Source organism: Bombina bombina, chromosome 4, assembly GCF_027579735.1.
Source record: "Bombina bombina isolate aBomBom1 chromosome 4, aBomBom1.pri, whole genome shotgun sequence".
NCBI lineage: Eukaryota > Metazoa > Chordata > Amphibia > Anura > Bombinatoridae > Bombina > Bombina bombina.
In genome coordinates this window covers 1,220,820,189-1,220,841,131 of record NC_069502.1, presented here as the reverse complement: position 1 = coordinate 1,220,841,131, position 20,943 = coordinate 1,220,820,189, and the positions used below count along the sequence as shown (strand labels likewise).

At 39.1% G+C, this 20,943-nt stretch overlaps 1 protein-coding gene across 1 annotated transcript in view; it reads right to left on the bottom strand.

The window, feature by feature from the left end:
• The window catches only part of CAPN11 (calpain 11), a 143,141-nt gene extending 122,676 nt beyond the window's left edge, over positions 1–20,465 (bottom strand). Inside the window, exons 1-4 of the mRNA XM_053712737.1 lie at positions 20,207–20,465; positions 19,363–19,432; positions 7,143–7,261; positions 358–491 (exon numbers count right to left, since the gene is read on the bottom strand). Coding sequence (XP_053568712.1) covers positions 358–491; positions 7,143–7,261; positions 19,363–19,432; positions 20,207–20,452 — 569 coding nt within the window. The 5' untranslated portion in view covers positions 20,453–20,465. The remainder of the gene's footprint in view (positions 1–357; positions 492–7,142; positions 7,262–19,362; positions 19,433–20,206) is intronic.
• Between the last annotated feature and the right edge of the window lie 478 nt (positions 20,466–20,943).

The following is a 20,943-nucleotide window of genomic DNA, read 5'->3' as shown; positions in this document are numbered from 1 at the left end:
CAAACATCAGTAAATGACAGCACAGAGGAATGCTGAAGAACCTGAAGGGAGCCCTCATACATAACAAGACAAACACCAGTAAATGACTGCACAGAGGAACACTGAAGAACCTGAAGGGAGCCCTCAAACATAACAAGACAAACACCAGTAAATGACTGCACAGAGAAACACTGAAGAACCTAAAGGGAGCCCTCATGCATAACAAGACAAACATCATTAAATGACCGCACTGAGGAACACTGAAGAACCCAAAGCTACTTCTACCTTTTAGCTGTGCTGGTTAAGCCATTGGCACCCCCTAATACAGAGACAAAGTCACAGCAGTCAGAAGTAATGTGTCTGCCCTATGTTACTCACTTGGCGTAGGCCTTCTCTAGCAAAGCGCTCCAAAACTCTGAACATTCAGCCGAGTGCACGAAGACAAGCTCGCCATCCTTCACCGGCAAACGGTCATCTATTACCACGTCTACCCACTCACCAAACTGCCAGATCTGTGGGAAAGAGAATACTTATTAGGGCAATAAGACGGTGCGGGTGAGGAGGAGAGAAGGACTTAGGCCCTGGTGGTCTAAAGCTCTCTGCTCAGAAGAGATGATATAAGAACACTCATCAGTACAGCGCGCTCACACAAAGAATGATAGAAATGGATTGAGAGATGTTTAACTATGAAAGGCTCAGGATGTGAAGGAGTGACTCCTACAGTACAATTTAAGGTCTAAAAAAAAATACCAAACATTTTGTGTGATTTCTCTCCATGCCAGCGAGTTTATGAACATGGGCCCTGAGGGAGGGAGCGCCAACGAGATGCAGACACACAATAGGTGATAGAAGGAGTCGGACACATTCTGGACAGAGGTTTAATTTATCACCTTAAAGAGACACTGAACCCAATTTTTTTCGTTCGTGATTCAGATAGAGCATGCAATTTTAAGCAACTTTCTAATTTACTCCTATTATCAATTTTTCTTCGTTCTCTTGCTATCTTTATTTGAAAAAGAAGGCATCTAAGCTAAGGAGCCAGACAATTTTTGGTTCAGAACCCTGGACTGCACTTGTTTAATGGTGGGTTAATTTATCCACCAATCAGCAAGAACAACCCAGGTTGTTCACCAAAAATGGGCCGTCATCTAAACTTACATTCTTGCATTTCAAATAAAGATACCAAGAGAATGAAGAAAATTTGATAATAGGAGTAAATGAGAAAGTTGCTTAAAATTGCTGCTCTACCTGAATCACTGAAGAAAAAATTTGGGTTCAGTGTCCCTTTAAAGCCAGTTGTATAATCCAACAAAAGCCCACATTAAATAATTCTAATAGTATCATTACATTACCTACCATACCTAGGTAGCTAGAGTGCATAAGAAGCCCTACATATTGTTGTAAACATTTGCACAATGTATAACATTGTTAAAAATATTCTTGCAAAACTGGTGCCATATAGTGCTCAATGTGCACGCTACCTACCTAGGTATGCTCTTCAGTAAAGGATACAAAAAGAACAAAGTGCAATATTTTATTTAAACTGTATGCTTTAGATGAATCATGAAAGTAAAATTGTAGCTTGTGTGTTCCCTTAAAGTCAGTGTATGTATATATTTATATATGGTAAAGTCAGTGTATGTATATAGTTATATAGGGTAAAGTCAGTGTATGTATATATTTATATAGGGTAAAGTCAGTGTATGTATATATTTATATATGGTAAAGTCAGTGTATGTATATATTTATATATGGTAAAGTCAGTGTATGTATATATTTATATATGGTAAAGTCAGTGTATGTATATATTTATATATGTATATATTTATATATGTAAAGTCAGTGTATGTATATATTTATATATGGTAAAGTCAGTGTATGTATATATTTATATATGGTAAAGTCAGTGTATGCATATATTTATATATGTATATATTTATATATGGTAAAGTCAGCGTATGTATATATTTATATATGGTAAAGTCAGCGTATGTATATATTTATATATGGTAAAGTCAGTGTATGTATATATTTATATATGTATATATTTATATATGGTAAAGTCAGTGTATGTATATATGTATATATTTATATATGGTAAAGGCAGTGTATGTATATATTTATATATGTATATATTTATATACAGTATGGTAAACTCAATGTATGTATATATTTATATATGTTAAGTCAGTGTATGTATATATTTATATATGGTAAAGTCAGTGTATGTATATATTTATATATGGTAAAGTCAGTGTATGTATATATTTATATATGTATATATTTATATATGGTAAAGTCAGCGTATGTATATATTTATATATGGTAAAGTCAGTGTATGTATATATTTATATATGGAAAAGTCAGTGTATGTATATATTTATATATGTATATATGTATATATTTATATATGGTAAAATCAGTGTATGTATATATTTCTATATGTATATATTTATATACAGTATGGTAAATTCAGTGTATGTATTTATTTATATATGGTTAAGTCAGTGTATGTATATATTTATATATGTATATATTTATATACAGTATGGTAAATTCAGTGTATGTATATATTTATATATGGTTAAGTCAGTGTATGTATATATTTATATATGGTAAAGTCAGTGTATGTATATTTTTATATATGTATATATTTATATATGGTAAAGTCAGTGTATGTATATATTTATGTATGTATATATTTATATACGGTAAAGTCAGTGTATGTATATATTTATGTATATATTTATATACGGTAAAGTCAGTGTATGTATATATTTATGTATATATTTATATACGGTAAAGTCAGTGTATGTATATATTTATATATGTATGTATATATTTATATACGGTAAAGTCAGTGTATGTATATATTTATGGTCCATCCAATGTAGGGAAAAATAAGCGCTCCAAGCCCACAGATATATAAAAGTTCAATTTTATTCCAAACTTGTTAAAATCATACAAGATAGATTAAAAAGTGGTAAGCACAATAGTGCAAAAACAGGTTGTAGAACAGGTGCAAAAAACAGCAACAGCTGTATATGTAAAGTCAGTGTATGTATATATTTATATATGTATATATTTATATATGATATAGTCAGTATATGTATATATTTATATATGGTAAAGTCAGCATATGTATATATTTATATATGGTAAAGTCAGCGTATGTATATATTTATGTATGTATATATTTATATATGTAAAGTCAGTGTATGTATATATTTATATATGTATATATTTATATACAGTAAAGTCAGTGTATGTATATATTTATATACGGTAAAGTCAGTGTATGTATATATTTATATATGGTAAAGTCAGTGTATGTATATATTTATATATGTATATATTTATATATGATATAGTCAGTATATGTATATATTTATATATGGTAAAGTCAGCGTATGTATATATTTATATATGGTAAAGTCAGTGTATGTATATATTTATATATGTATATATTTATATACGGTAAAGTCAGTGTATGTATATATTTATATACGGTAAAGTCAGTGTATGTATATATTTATATACGGTAAAGTCAGTGTATGTATATATTTATATATGTATATATTTATATACGGTAAAGTCAGTGTATGTATATATTTATATACGGTAAAGTCAGTGTATGTATATATTTATATATGTATATATTTATATACGGTAAAGTCAGTGTATGTATATATTTATATATGTATATATTTATATACAGTAAAGTCAGTGTATGTATATATTTATATATGTAAAGTCAGTGTATGTATATATTTATGCAACACGCATTGCTTTATGGTCACTAAAACGCAACACTTATTTTTTAAATGCAAATTACTGAGCATTACTGGAAGCAATTTACCAATAAATGTATTTCAGATTTTAGTGCACGTAACTAAACTTAAAGGGACACTAAAGCCAATTTTTTTTTAGGAATCAAATAGAGCAGTAATTTTAAGCAACTTTCTATTTTACTCCTATTATCAAATTTTCTTTGTTCTCTTGGTATCTTTATTTAAAAAAAAAAAAAAAGCAGGAATGTAAAGCTTAGGAGCTTGCACATTTTTGGTTCAGAATCTGGGTTATGCTTGCTTATTGATGGCTAAATGTAGCAACCAATAAGCAAACCCTATCCAGGGTGCATAACCTAAATTGGGCCTGCTCCTACATTCCTGCTTTTAAAATAAAGATAGAAAGAGAACAAAAAATGTGAATAGTTATAAATTAGAAAGTTGCTTAAAATGCTCTATCTGAATCATTAAAGAAAACTTGTGGGTATAGTGTCCCTTTAATGAATCTGTTGTGGGCTAAGATCCATTTAGCTTTGATGGATCAGTGAAGGATTTTATCTCCTTTCTTCATTTACAGTCACCAAATCTGATTCAAATGAACAAACGTATCTATTACTGACCATGTGATTTAGCAGTAATGCCCTGTGAGCTTGCTCAGACAGAACATTAAGAATGTCTGTGCACCCTAGAACAGGATCCGCTTTACAAATCTAGGCAATATCTATCACTATCATTGTGATCTCAGGATTCCAGCTTCTGAAACAAATACAATTACAGACCACACTTGTAACAGAACAATCAGAAGATTAGTTCATAGAAAAAACACAGCCAATAGATCTGGTTGTACGTACATATGCCATAACATGAGTTGTGCCTTGTTTAGCAGGTATAATAGTGATGGACTCAGAGCTAAGAGTAATGCGCCAGGGCTTATGAAGCATAACAGGTGAGATGATCATAAAGCACGTAGGTAGTTAGTGAGATGTGTCATCGCTGTGACCTGCGGCAGAAGGGTCAGGTTACCTAGCAACCAAATAAGATATCATTCTGAGGCTTGTAAAAAACACTAATGAAATATATAACTGGATAAAACAGCATTAATCTCACTCAACACCATTAGCGAATGTTATAAGCAGTATATATGTGCAGAGAGATAAATAAGTGGTGCAACGATCTCACTGAGCGCCAAGGCAAAGGCTATGGCTGTTTACAGGCAGCACACATGAGCAATAGGATAGGACCAGTAGATATACACTTGCACAGCCTTCCTCTACTAATATGGTGATAGGAGCCACTTGCCTCATGGTCAGTCTATACCAGTAGATATACACTTGCACAGCCTTCTTCTACTAATATGGTGATAGGAGCCACTTGCCTTATAGTCAGTCTGTACCTGTAGATATACACTTGCACAGCTTTCCTCTACTAATATGGTGATAGGAGCCACTTGCCTTATGGTCAGTCTGTACCTGTAGATATACACTTGCAAAGCCTTCCTCTACTAATATGGTGATAGGGGCCACTTGCCTTATAGTCAGTCTGTACCAGTAGATATACACTTGCACAGCTTTCCTCTACTAATATGGTGATGGGAGCCACTTGCCTTATAGTCAGTCTGTACCAGTAGATATACACTTGCACAGCCTTCCTCTACTAATATGGTGATGGGAGCCACTTGCCTTATAGTCAGTCTGTACCAGTAGATATACACTTGCACAGCCTTCCTCTACTAATATGGTGATAGGAGCCACTTGCCTTATAGTCAGTCTGTACCAGTAGATATACACTTGCACAGCTTTCCTCTACTAATATGGTGATAGGAGCCACTTGCATCATGGTCAGTCTGTACCAGTAGATATACACTTGCACAGCCTTCCTCTACTAATATGGTGATAGGAGCCACTTGCCTTATGGTCAGTCTGTACCAGTAGATATACACTTGCACAGCTTTCCTCTACTAATATGGTCATAGGAGCCACTTGCATCATGGTCAGTCTGTACCAGTAGATATACACTTGCACAGCCTTCCTCTACTAATATGGTGATAGGAGCCACTTGCCTTATGGTCAGTCTGTACCAGTAGAAATATACACTTGCACAGCCTTCCTCTACTAATATGGTGATAGGAGCCACTTGCCTTATGGTCAGTCTGTACCAGTAGATATGCACTTGCACAGCTTTCCTAAACTAATATGGTGATAGGAGCCACTTGCCTCATGGTCAGTCTGTACCAGTAGATATACACTTGCACAGCCTTCCTCTACTAATATGGTGATAGGAGCCACTTGCCTTATGGTCAGTCTATACCAGTAGATATACACTTGCACAGCCTTCCTCTACTAATATGGTGATAGGAGCCACTTCCCTCATGGTCAGTCTGTACCAGTAGAAATATACACTTGCACAGCTTTCCTCTACTAATATGGTGATAGGAGCCACTTGCCTTATGGTCAGTCTGTACCAGTAGATATGCACTTGCACAGCTTTCCTAAACTAATATGGTGATTGGTGATAGGAGCCACTTGCCTCATAGTCAGTCTGTACCAGTAGATATACACTTGCATAGCCTTCCTCTACTAATATGGTGATAGGAGCCACTTGCCTTATAGTCAGTCTGTACCAGTAGATATACACTTGCACAGCTTTCCTCTACTAATATGGTGATAGGAGCCACTTGCCTCATGGTCAGTCTGTACCAGTAAAAATATACACTTGCACAGCTTTCCTCTACTAATATGGTGATAGGAGCCACTTGCCTTATGGTCAGTCTATACCAGTAGATATACACTTGCACAGCCTTCCTCTATTAATATGGTGAAAGGTGTTTCAGTACAACTATGACAGCCATCTTGGAAATCCTGCTGCCATGTTGTAAAGACAGATCCATATACTTTACTTAAACTGTGAGCCCTTTTACAGACTTACTTCACTCATATACAAAGTCTTGGGACCCAATGATGAAAATCTTGTTGGCATGGAGAGAAATATTTTATAAAACCTTATAATTTAATCTATGAGTCTCTTCTTCACACCCAGAACCTGCATAGTGGGAAAAACAGACAGACATTCTAAAACTTCTTAGTGGTAAATCACAATACTATTTATTTTAAGAGGACGCAATATCCATATTTTTTCTATGAACATAACCTTACAATACTAACTACTTAGATAATCTCTTCAGGCCAGAGAGCATCAAAACATCAGGCCCTTGTGTAGAACATACAAATTAGTGAGCATAGAGAGAGGACATGGAGGGTACTTGAGCTTTATGAATCTAGAGGAGTTCCTGTCCCTGTGTGGCATTGACGCTTGGAGAGCAGGCAGTAAGGACTCACTGGGGGGCAAGGATGAAGGTGCAGTAGAGCATTTTGGTACCTGGAAGTGAAATATTCCAGCGTAGTCCTCTTGGAAGCTTTGGCCGTGTGGGACCACTCTGTGCAGGAGATCCTCGTTCAGGGTCAGAGATCCGATAGCCGCAAGCAGCCAACAGTCACCTGTATAGAAAGACATCAGCAGATGTGACCACAGTCTGAGAACCAGGACCGATGTGTCACACATTTAGGTCAAATGTTACCAAGTTCTGTTTAAACACTGCTCTTTCATACGTGTGACAGGACATTATAGCACAGTGAGCCTTGTAACCTTAAAATGAAAGTCACACCCTCAGATAAAGGCATATAAGCATTTATACATTTCACAAAGTGATCTCTGGCTGTACAGTAACTTAATAAGCACACAGCTCCCTGCCAGTTTAGTGGTAAGCTGGGTGTATGGCCATATTCCCCTGATGCATGTGCCAGGTCACTATGTATGGCAGTCATACGCATGTAAACAAGCCATATTGGCACATAGCAGTGATCACGTTACTGAAGCATGTTTACAAGCACAGGTATGTGGTCCCTTAAAGAGCAGACTCACTGTATGAGGTCATTTGATGCCCCAGCCAATAGGAATATTATGGGTATACATATGTATCTGTCATTATCAGGGAGAGGGCTGGTAAACTATTTAATCACCAGCACTCACCACTAATCTCACCACTTAGTGTAATTTGTTCTTTATCTTATTGGACCCGTAATCTGCTTCAGTGGCCACATACCAGAACAAGAGGTTGTGATCTTACTGCTGGTGAAAGGGGGAAATCATTAGTTTTGTATTTAGAGTAACAGTAAACTAAATATTTCTACTGTGCACACTGTAGAGCGCCATCAATAAAATAAAAAGCTAAACAAATTATAAAACTAAAAGTAAAGGTGCTTTGATTTTAAGGCTAAAATGAAGTGCACACAACTGACTGCTCATTAGCTGATAAATAAAACTCCCACTGCTTTATTTATAGACAGCGACAACCTCATAAGCATAAAAACAAAACATTTGTCTCTGTACAGGGACATCTGATTTACTACATTTAGCCGTGACCCATTCTAGTTGTAACAACATAAAAACATAATTTATGTAAGAACTTACCTGATAAATTAATTTCTTTTATATTGGCAAGAGTCCATGAGCTAGTGACGTATAGGATATACAATCCTACCAGGAGGGGCAAAGTTTCCCAAACCTCAAAATGCCTATATTTACACCCCTTACCACACCCACAATTCAGTTTAAATAATAGCCAAGTAGTGGGGTGATAAAGAAAGGAGTAAAAAAGCATACAAAAAGAGGAACTGGAAAAATAATTGTGCTTTTATACAAAAATCATAACCACCAAAAAAAGAGTGGGCAGAAGAATCAAACTAAGACAGCTGCCTGAAGAACTTTTCTACCAAAGACTGCTTCAGAGGAAGCAAATACATAAAAATGGTAAAATTTAGTAAATGTATGCAAAGAAGTCCAAGTTGCTGCTTTGCAAATCTGATCAACCAAAGCTTCATTCTTAAAAGCCCAGGAAGTGGCGACTGATCTAGTAGAATGAGCTGTAATTCTCTGAGGCGGAGACTGTCCCGCCTCCAAATAAGCCTTGTGAATCAAAAGCTTTAACCAAGATGCCAAGGAAATGGCAGAGACTTTCTGACCTTTCCTAGGACCAGAAAAAAAAAACAAATAGACTAGAAGTCTTCCTGAAATCTTTAGTAGCTTCGATATAATATTTTAAAGCTCTTACAACATTCAAAGAATGTAAAGATCTTTCAAGAGTATTCTTAGGATTAGGACACAAGAAAGGAACAACAATTTCCCTACTAATGTTGTTAGAATTCACAACCTTGGGAAGAAATTTAATCAAAGTCCGCAAAACAGCCTTATCCTGATGGAAAATCAGAAAAGGAGACTCACAAGAAAGAGCAGACAATTCAGAAACTCTTCTAGCAGAAGAGCTAGCCAAAAGGAACAACACTTTCCAAGAAAGTAGTTCAATATCCAAAGAATGCATAGGCTCAAAAGGAGGAGCCTGCAAAGCCTTCAAAACCAAATTAAGACTCCAAGGAGGAGAGATTGATTTAATAACAGGCTTGATACGAACCAAAGCCTAAACAAAACAGTGAATATCAGGAAGTTTAGCAATCTTTCTATGAAATAACAGAAAGAGCAGAGATTTGACCCTTCAAAGTAGTTGCAGACAAACCTTTATCCAAACCATACTGAAGAAACTGTAAAATTCTAGGAATTCTAAAAGAATTTATGAGGGAAACCACCATGTACATCTGTACAATCTGAGAAAATACATCTGGATGGAGAGACCACTCCCCTGGATGTAAAGTCTGACGACTGAGATAATCCGCTTTCCAATTATCTACACCTGGGATATGTATCGCAGAAATTAGGCAGGAGTTGGATTCTGCCCAAGAAAGTATCTGAGATACTTCTTTCATCCCTAAAGGACTGCGAGTCCCACCCTGATGATTGACATATGCCACAGTTGTGATATTGTCTGTCTGAAAACGAATTAATGATTCTCTCTTTAACAGAAGCCAAGCCTGAAGAGCCCTGAAAATAGCACGGAGTTCTAAAATATTGATTGATAACCTCGCCTCTTGAGGATTCCAAACTCCTTGTGCTGTCAGAGACTCCCAGACAGCTCCCCAACCTGTGAAACTTGCATCTGTTGAAATCGCAGTCCAGGAAGGACGAACAAAAGAGGCCCCTTGAATAATCCGATGATGGTCCAACCACCAGGACAGAGAGAGTTGAATGTTGGGATTTAAGTATATCAATTGGGATATCCGAGTATAATCCCTGCACCATTGATTCAGCATGCAAAGCTGCAGAGGTCTCATATGGAAATGAGCAAAGGGGATTGCGTCCGATGCTGCAGTCATGAGACCTAAAACTTGCTTGCACAAAGCCAATGAAGGGAATGATCGAGACTGAAGGTTTAAACAGGCAGAAACCAATTTCCTTTGTCTCTTGTCTGTTAAAGACAGAGTCATGGACACTGAATCTATCTGGAAACCTAAAAAGGTGACCCTTGTCTGAGGAATCAAGAAACTCTTTGGTAAATTGATCCTTCAACCATGTTTTTGAAGAAACAACACAAGTTGATTTGTGTGAGACTCTACTAAATGAAAAGATTGAGCCAGTACCAAGATATCATCCAAATAAGGAAACACCGAAATACCCTGCTCTCTGATTAAAGATATAAGGGCACCGAGAACCTTCGAAAAGATTCTTGGAGCTGTTGCTAGGCCAAATGGGAGAGCAACAAATTGGTAATACTTGTCTTGAAAAGAGAATCTCAGTAACCGATAGTGGTCTGGATGAATCGGAATGTGAAGATACGCATCCTGTAAGTCTATTGAGGACATGTAATGACCTTGCTGAACAAAAGGCAGAATAGTCCTTATAGTCACCATCTTGAAAGTTGGGACCCTTACAATTTGATTAAAAAAACTTCAGATCCAGAACTGGTTTGAAAGAATTTTCCTTCTTCGGGACAGTTAAAAGATTTGAATAAAAACCCAGACCCTGTTCCAGAAGTGGAACTGGTATAATTACCCCTGAAATCTCTAGATCTGAAACACTTCAGAAAGGCCAGAACTTTCACAGGATTTGTTGGAATGTGAGAGAAAAAATCTCACAGGAGGTCTTATTCTGAAACCTATTCGATACCCCTGAGAGACAATAGTCTGAATCCAATGATTCTGAACGGAACCTGCCCAAACGTCTTGAAATAATTTCAATCTGCCCCCCACCAGCAGAACTGGATTGAGGGCCACACCTTCATGCATTCTTGGGGGTTGGTTTCAGTTTCTTATAAGATTTGGATTTATTCCAACTCATCCTTAGGGGAAGGATAGTTTTTCTGTTCTCTATTCTGACTAAAGGAACAAAACCGATTAGAAGCTTTAGATTTACCCTTAGAATTTTTATCTTGGGGGAAAAAAACACAGTGGAAATAATAGAATCCAACTGGGAACCAAACAAATTATTACCCAGAAATGATATAGTAACCTAGATTTAGATACCATGTCAGCACTCCATGATTTGAGCCATAGAGCTTTTATAGCTAAAATAGCCATAGATTTAGCATCAATCTTGATGATATCAAAAATAGCATCACAGATAAAATGATTAGCATGTTGAAGCAAACTAACAATGCTATGTAAATCAGAATCTTTTTCCCGATGTGCTAGGCTATCCAACCAAAAAGTTAATGCAGCCACAACATCAGCCATATAAATGGCAGGTCTGAGAATATAACTAGAATGTAAATAAGCTTTCCTTAGATAAGATTAAATTTTCCTATCTAAAGGATCATTAAAAGAAGTGCTATCTTCCATAGGAATAGTAGTATGCTTAGCAAGAGTAGAAATAGCCCCATCAACCTTAGGGACTTTTTCCCAGAACTCTAACTTAGCCACTGGCAAAGGGTACAACTTTTTTTTTTTTTTTTTAAATATTTTTTATTAAACAGTATCGGCAAGTGTACAGTTGTATGAAAGAAAAATATAGGCATCTTGAAAACATTGTACAACATTTAGTCAATGTGTGCGTTAAACTTTCTTCATATAGAAAAAGGCATGTCCTTGCAAAAGTTCTTGGTTTACTGTGACTAGTCCGAAAGTAACAAAATGTTCTTCTTTCTATCTCTATTCCTATCCAACAGGGCTAGGAATAATCGAACAATAAGTAATAAGTTATAACAATATCAATAGTAACAATAATAACAACAATAATTTCCATGCAATGATCTCTGTTTATAAATTGATAATAGGTGCAACCTGTATGTGCCTGAGGACACTAAGTGGCCTTTTCGTGACTGGTTATATGAGGAGGAGTGGACAGACATGAATCCACTAATTGTCTGATAGTGGTTATGTTTGCATTAGTAGACTCACAGTGGTCCTACGTTTGTAGTGACTGGCTTATAGACTTCAAGGCCTAAATGATTGAGATGTTTATGAAGGTCTGTTGTCCCACAGGTACATTAAATCTGCGTACGTATCTAGTGTGTTTGTGAGCAGGTAGTGATATCTTTCTAATTTAAGATTAGTGTTTATTTCCTGAATCCACATTTGCAGAGTGGGAGGTTTTTCTTTTTTCCATGTTCAGGGATAAGTTGGTGTGCACTGTTTATTAGAATTTGTAGCAATTCTGGCAATAGAGCTGGTTACTTTGGGGTAATGCCACGCAAAAAGCCCTTTTCAGGGCTATTTGTAGGGTTAGACTTAGGTTTAGTGGTAGGGATATTTTAGTATTTTAGGGGTTAATTAATTTAATATAGGTGGCGGCGGTATAGGGGGATTAGATTAGGGGTTAATAATTTAATATAGGTGGCGGCAGTATAGGGGGATTAGATTAGGGGTTAATAATTTAATATAGGTGGCAGCAGTATAGGGGGATTAGATTAGGGGTTAATAATTTAATATAGGTGGCGGCGGTGTAGGGGGCTCACATTAGGGGTTAATATAGTTTAAAAAGGTGGCGGCGGTGTAGGGGGATCATATTAGGGGGTAACATAGTTAATGTAGGTGGCGGCGGGGTAGGGGGCTCACATTAGGGGGTAAAACATTTAATGTAGCTAGCGGCGGTGTAGGGGGCTCAGATTAGGGGGTGAAATAGATAATGTAGCTGGCGGCGGGGTCCGGGAGCGGCGGTTTAGGGGTTAAACACTTTATTAGGGATTGCGGCGGGGCTCGCGGTTGACAGGTAGATAGACATTGCGCATGCGTTAGGTTTTATTTTGCAGCTAGTTTAGGGAGTTACGGGGCTCCAATACACAGCGTAAGGCTTACTACGCCTGCAATTTGTGGTGAGGTGAAAATGGAGTAAGATTTCTCCATTTTCCCCACGTAAGTCCTTACGCTGTATATTAGATACCAAACTGCGCTGGTTTGGTATACCTGTCTATGGGCCAAAAAACTATGGCCGAAGTCAGAAATATACGAGCGTAACTTCTAGGTTACGCCGTATATGTGATACCAAACTAGCGCAAAATTTGGCATCGCCGGCTTTTGCGGGCGACACTGCATATCGGATCGAGGCCTGTATCGTTGGTATTAAATTTATGAAGGATCCCACAGTATTGTCTCCAATTCTTACTACCAATATGAGAAAGCAGTCTTTGGATAGATGCACACTTAATCTGTCTTTTGGTCAGCAGCAGTAGCGGTGGTATTGTTTATCCGCTTACCTGCTTGCTCCGACTCCACTGAGTTTGTGTGTGCGTGGACCGGGATTGGTCACGTCTGTGTTCCGGATTGGCTCCTCTTTTTCGTGCGCGCACACTTCAAGATGTAGTTCCTCTTCAGTGGGTTAAACTCCTACCGCCTGTTCAGCTTCCCTATGTTCAAGGGGATTTTCGGCAATAAAGCTGTTTTAGCGGTCCTGGGAGTAAAGTTGCAGTCACGCTGAGACTGTTTTCAATCAGCTGGTCAGGTTTTTTCTACGCGTTTCAGCTCTCCAAAACGATCCTTTGTCAAGAATAACTCTACCAGCTGTGTCCTCCTATTTCAAGGGTTTCCTGTTAACCCTTAGTGTGTACACCTGCCTTAATGTGTTTTTCCTTGTTTGGGAGCATGTCTGTGTGTGAGTCTGTGTGTGAGAGAGAGTGTCTGTGTTTGTCAATGTCTTTCTGTGTGTGTGTGTAAGTGTCTGTGTGAGAGAGTGTCTGTTTTTGTCAGTGTCTTTCCTTTTTTGGGAGTGTGTCTGTGTGTGAGTCTGTGTGCGAGATAGTGTCTGTGTTTGTCAATATCTTTCTGTGTGGGTGTGTGTGTGAGAGTCTGTGTGTGAAATAGTATATTTGTGTGTGTGAGGGAGAATGAGTGTGTGTGAGGGAGAATGAGTGTGTGTGTGAGGGAGAAGGAATGTGTGTGAGGGAGAAGGAATGTGTGTGAGGGAGAAGGAATGTGTGTGAGGGAGAAGGAATGTGTGTGAGGGAGAAGGAATGTGTGTGAGGGAGAAGGAATGTGTGTGAGGGAGAATGAGTGTGTGTGTGAGGGAGAATGAGTGTGTGTGTGAGGGAGAAGGAATGTGTGTGAGGGAGAAGGAATGTGTGTGAGGGAGAAGGAATGTGTGTGAGGGAGAAGGAATGTGTGTGAGGGAGAAGGAATGTGTGTGAGGGAGAAGGAATGTGTGTGAGGGAGAATGAGTGTGTGTGAGGGAGAAGGAATGTGTGTGAGGGAGAAGGAATGTGTGTGAGGGAGAAGGAATGTGTGTGAGGGAGAAGGAATGTGTGTGAGGGAGAAGGAATGTGTGTGAGGGAGAAGGAATGTGTGTGAGGGAGAAGGAATGTGTGTGAGGGAGAATGAGTGTGTGTGAGGGAGAAGGAATGTGTGTGAGGGAGAAGGAATGTGTGTGAGGGAGAAGGAATGTGTGTGAGGGAGAAGGAATGTGTGTGAGGGAGAAGGAATGTGTGTGAGGGAGAAGGAATGTGTGTGAGGGAGAAGGAATGTGTGTGAGGGAGAAGGAATGTGTGTGAGGGAGAAGGAATGTGTGTGAGGGAGAAGGAATGTGTGTGAGGGAGAAGGAATGTGTGTGAGGGAGAAGGAATGTGTGTGAGGGAGAATGAGTGTGTGTGAGGGAGAAGGAATGTGTGTGAGGGAGAATGAGTGTGTGTGAGGGAGAAGGAATGTGTGTGAGGGAGAAGGAATGTGTGTGAGGGAGAAGGAATGTGTGTGAGGGAGAAGGAATGTGTGTGAGGGAGAAGGAATGTGTGTGAGGGAGAATGAGTGTGTGTGAGGGAGAAGGAATGTGTGTGAGGGAGAAGGAATGTGTGTGAGGGAGAAGGAATGTGTGTGAGGGAGAAGGAATGTGTGTGAGGGAGAAGGAATGTGTGTGAGGGAGAATGAGTGTGTGTGAGGGAGAAGGAATGTGTGTGAGGGAGAAGGAATGTGTGTGAGGGAGAAGGAATGTGTGTGAGGGAGAAGGAATGTGTGTGAGGGAGAAGGAATGTGTGTGAGGGAGAAGGAATGTGTGTGAGGGAGAAGGAATGTGTGTGAGGGAGAAGGAATGTGTGTGAGGGAGAAGGAATGTGTGTGAGGGAGAAGGAATGTGTGTGAGTGCTAGTGTCTGTGTGTCTGTGTGTTAGCGTGTTAATAGCATGAGAGAGTGTGAATATCTATGTGCGATTATACATAGTGTGCTGTGCACGATTTGCCTGAACTAAAGGTGGCAATGCTAATTCACAGATCACTACTGTTGCTGTATTCTGCACTTTGTGTTATAGAGCAAGGCAGCCAATGCACAAATATACAGCTCCTGCTGTGTATCCTACACACTATTATTCATTTTAATATTGTTATGAAACTTTTAAACTTTGTATAAAAACTGCAGTAAAGCTCTTGTTCTCTAATGATCAGTTATTATTTGTAACACAAAGATTCACCAGGGAGGTGAGGAACAGACTGGCATTCTTTGGCCCAAACCCATCACTTGAGATTGTGCAACAAGTGTTGGCTCCGGTGACAGAGAGGAAAACAGTAACATGGTCTGAAGAGAGCTATAGACACAGGAGTAAAACAGTAGCACAGTCTGAAGAGAGCTATAGACACAGGAGTAAAACAGTAACACGGTCTGAAGAGAGCTATAGACACAGGAGTAAAACAGTAACATGGTCTGAAGAGAGCTATAGACACAGGAGTAAAACAGTAACACGGTCTGAAGAGAGCTATAGACACAGGAGTAAAACAGTAGCATGGTCTGAAGAGAGCTATAGACACAGGAGTAAAACAGTAACACGGTCTGAAGAGAGCTATAGACACAGGAGTAAAACAGTAACACGGTCTGAAGAGAGCTATAGACACAGGAGTAAAACAGTAACATGGTCTGAAGAGAGCTATAGACACAGGAGTAAAACAGTAACACGGTCTGAAGAGAGCTATAGACACAGGAGTAAAACAGTAACATGGTCTGAAGAGAGCTATAGACACAGGAGTAAAACAGTAACACGGTCTGAAGAGAGCTATAGACACAGGAGTAAAACAGTAGCACAGTCTGAAGAGAGCTATAGACACAGGAGTAAAACAGTAACACGGTCTGAAGAGAGCTATAGACACAGGAGTAAAACAGTAGCACGGTCTGAAGAGAGCTATAGACACAGGAGTAAAACAGTAACATGGTCTGAAGAGAGCTATAGACACAGGAGTAAAACAGTAACACGGTCTGAAGAGAGCTATAGACACAGGAGTAAAACAGTAGCACAGTCTGAAGAGAGCTATAGACACAGGAGTAAAACAGCAGCACGGTCTGAAGAGAGCTATAGACACAGGAGTAAAACAGTAACACGGTCTGAAGAGAGCTATAGACACAGGAGTAAAACAGTAGCACGGTCTGAAGAGAGCTATAGACACAGGAGTAAAACAGTAACATGGTCTGAAGAGAGCTATAGACACAGGAGTAAAACAGTAACACGGTCTAAAGAGAGCTATAGACACAGGAGTAAAACAGTAGCACAGTCTGAAGAGAGCTATAGACACAGGAGTAAAACAGCAGCACGGTCTGAAGAGAGCTATAGACACAGGAGTAAAACAGTAGCACAGTCTGAAGAGAGCTATAGACACAGGAGTAAAACAGTAACACGGTCTGAAGAGAGCTATAGACACAGGAGTAAAACAGTAGCACAGTCTGAAGAGAGCTATAGACACAGGAGTAAAACAGTAGCACGGTCTGAAGAGAGCTATAGACACAGGAGTAAAACAGCAGCACGGTCTGAAGAGAGCTATAGACACAGGAGTAAAACAGTAGCACAGTCTGAAGAGAGCTATAGACACAGGAGTAAAACAGTAACACGGTCTGAAGAGAGCTATAGACACAGGAGTAAAACAGTAGCACAGTCTGAAGAGAGCTATAGACACAGGAGTAAAACAGTAACACGGTCTGAAGAGAGCTATAGACACAGGAGTAAAACAGTAGCACGGTCTGAAGAGAGCTATAGACACAGGAGTAAAACAGTAACACGGTCTGAAGAGAGCTATAGACACAGGAGTAAAACAGTAACACGGTCTGAAGAGAGCTATAGACACAGGAGTAAAACAGTAACATGGTCTGAAGAGAGCTATAGACACAGGAGTAAAACAGTAACATGGTCTGAAGAGAGCTATAGACACAGGAGTAAAACAGTAACATGGTCTGAAGAGAGCTATAGACACAGGAGTAAAACAGTAACATGGTCTGAAGAGAGCTATAGACACAGGAGTAAAACAGTAACATGGTCTGAAGAGAGCTATAGACACAGGAGTAAAACAGTAACATGGTCTGAAGAGAGCTATAGACACAGGAGTAAAACAGTAACATGGTCTGAAGAGAGCTATAGACAGAGGAGTAAAACAGTAACATGGTCTGAAGAGAGCTATAGACACAGGAGTAAAACAGTAACATGGTCTGAAGAGAGCTATAGACACAGGAGTAAAACAGTAACACGGTCTGAAGAGAGCTATAGACACAGGAGTAAAACAGTAACACGGTCTGAAGAGAGCTATAGACACAGGAGTAAAACAGTAACATGGTCTGAAGAGAGCTATAGACACAGGAGTAAAACAGTAACATGGTCTGAAGAGAGCTATAGACACAGGAGGAAAACAGTAGCACGGTCTGAAGAGAGCTATAGACACAGGAGTAAAACAGTAGCGCGTTCTGAAGAGAGCTATAGACACAGGAGTAAAACAGTAGCACATTCTGAAGAGAGCTATAGACACAGGAGTAAAACAGTAGCACGTTCTGAAGAGAGCTATAGACACAGGAGTAAAACAGTAGCACGTTCTGTAGAGAGCTATAGACACAGGAGTAAAACAGTAGCGTGGTCTGAAGAGAGCTATAGACACAGGAGTAAAACAGTAGCATGGTCTGAAGAGAGCTATAGACACAGGAGTAAAACAGTAGCACGGTCTGAAGAGAGCTATAGACACAGGAGTAAAACAGTAACATGGTCTGAAGAGAGCTATAGACACAGGAGTAAAACAGTAACATGGTCTGAAGAGAGCTATAGACACAGGAGTAAAACAGTAGCACGGTCTGAAGAGATCTATAGACACAGGAGAAAAACAGTAACATGGTCTGAAGAGAGCTATAGACACAGGAGTAAAACAGTAGCACGGTCTGAAGAGAGCTATAGACACAGGAGTAAAACAGTAACATGGTCTGAAGAGAGCTATAGACACAGGAGTAAAACAGTAACATGGTCTGAAGAGAGCTATAGACACAGGAGTAAAACAGTAGCACGGTCTGAAGAGAGCTATAGACACAGGAGTAAAACAGTAACATGGTCTGAAGAGAGCTATAGACACAGGAGTAAAACAGTAACATGGTCTGAAGAGAGCTATAGACACAGGAGTAAAACAATAGCATGGTCTGAAGAGAGCTATAGACACAGGAGGAAAACAGTAACATGGTCTGAAGAGAGCTATAGACACAGGAGTAAAACAGTAACATGGTCTGAAGAGAGCTATAGACACAGGAGTAAAACAGTAACATGGTCTGAAGAGAGCTATAGACACAGGAGGAAAACAGTAACATGGTCTGAAGAGAGCTATAGACACAGGAGGAAAACAGTAACACGGTCTGAAGAGAGCTATAGACACAGGAGTAAAACAGCAGCACGGTCTGAAGAGAGCTATAGACACAGGAGTAAAACAGTAACATGGTCTGAAGAGAGCTATAGACACAGGAGTAAAACAGTAACATGGTCTGAAGAGAGCTATAGACACAGGAGTAAAACAGTAGCACGGTCTGAAGAGAGCTATAGACACAGGAGTAAAACAGCAGCACGGTCTGAAGAGAGCTATAGACACAGGAGGAAAACAGTAACATGGGAACTACTGAACAATTTCTTGTGTCGAGCAGTTTAGATTTCCCTTTGATATTTTTGATGAAACTTGTTTAATCACAGTCAATATCATCAATACATGATGTTTGCAATTCATTACCTACAAAGACATTGAACATTAATAGATGTTAATCATGAGATAATGATCTATCTTAGTTCTGTGATCGAAACCAGATTGTTCACATTTTATTTACATGGGATATTAACTTGTGTAAAATGTTTAAATTTGAAATAGCTATTATTACTAATAATTTATTTTGTGCCAGGAAATGATCCCCGCAGAAGCCACACATCTTCAACACCTCTGGGCAATAAACACAGACATCTCAGAAGGTAGTTCCTTTAAGTGTTGGGCACTTGGTAATGGGATGTGCCAGTCAGAATGAGACTCACCCAATGCTCCCTGTTTGATATCCGTTCTTGTGGCTCCTCCAATAATAAACTGAGGATCCCCAACTATTTCCTGTAGAAAGAAAAGATCAAAGGAATTAGAGAATCTCGTCATCACCCAAGCTGTGTAATTATTACTCACTGCAATATTCATTGTTATCCCCAGAAGTAACCTCTGCACACATGGGCAGAACTAACCACCACCTTAAAAGCATCAGCATGCAGTGAGCTTACTTATCACCTAATGCCAAATCACACACACACACAAACGTCATGACTAGATATAATACACTTATGAAGCAAGAGCTAAGCATGGTTGTCCTACCACAAGCCTCTAGTGACCAGGTGATAAAACATCCTACTTGTACCAGACTCCCAGCTTATATTCATCCCTGCAGACAATCCAGAACTGTGCAGTATCACAGGGAGAGGGATTTTCTGCTCACTTTGGATTAGATTTACTACAGATAAATACATCACCACCAGTCAATTAGACCACATCACCTTGTATTCTTCAGGAGAACCATCAGATCAGTAGCAAAAACAAAGCACAAAACATACAACACTAGGGTAGTGGTCTCTAGTATAAAACTTCACTATCGGCTCCTCAAAAGCCTTCAACAAGATGCTGATGAGCTGATCCTTATTCTTGGTGAGCAAGCCACAACTAGAGTTTCCTTTCATTGCCATTATGTCACTAAAAATAATGTTTATCACATACGTTTAGCACACAGGGCTGTCTGAATGTCATCGCTACCAAACCACCCCCTACTTATTACAGGCAATAATTAATGTAGCCAAATTAATTATATTAGGCCGTCATTGACACGTTTTTTCTATCACTTACCCCAGGCCGTTTCCATCGCACACCCTGGACTTTGCTTGACCCTGGCCCCAGTTCCTTAAAGCCCAGTGAGGAAGTGATGGTAGGAAAGTGAGGGTCCTCAAATAGCGTGCCACTTTCCAGGCACTGCTGCTTTAAGCTCTCGTAGTCTTGGTTTAAGTATTTAGAAGCATTATCATGGGAACCCACACCGTCCGCCTTCAGGCGATCAATCCGCAGCTTGGATGCAATTCCTCCAAACGGCATCATAACGACCACTAATGAGAGAGGGGAGAATGTTATAAGGTTTTACCACAAAACAGAATATATTATGTCCAAACCCCAAAGGGAAATATAAATGCTATGGTACTTTAGTGACAAAGGACCAGTCAACACAGTTAATTTGCATAATCAACAAATGCAAGATAACCAGACAATGCAAGAGCACTTAGTCTGAACTTCAAGTGAGTAACAGATTTTTTTTTCTGACAACTTTAAATGTTATGTCTATTTCCACTCCCCTTGTACCATGTGACAGCCATCAGCCAATCACAAATGCATACACGTACCATGTGACAGCAATCAGCCATTCACAAATGCATACACACTTATTCTTGCACATGCTCAGTAGGAGCTGGGGAATCAAAAAGTTTAAATATAAAAAAACTGTGTACATTTAGTTAATGGAAGTAAATTTGAAAGCTGTTTAAAATGGCTGCTCTATCTGAATCATGAAAGTTTAATTTTGATTGAGTGTCCCT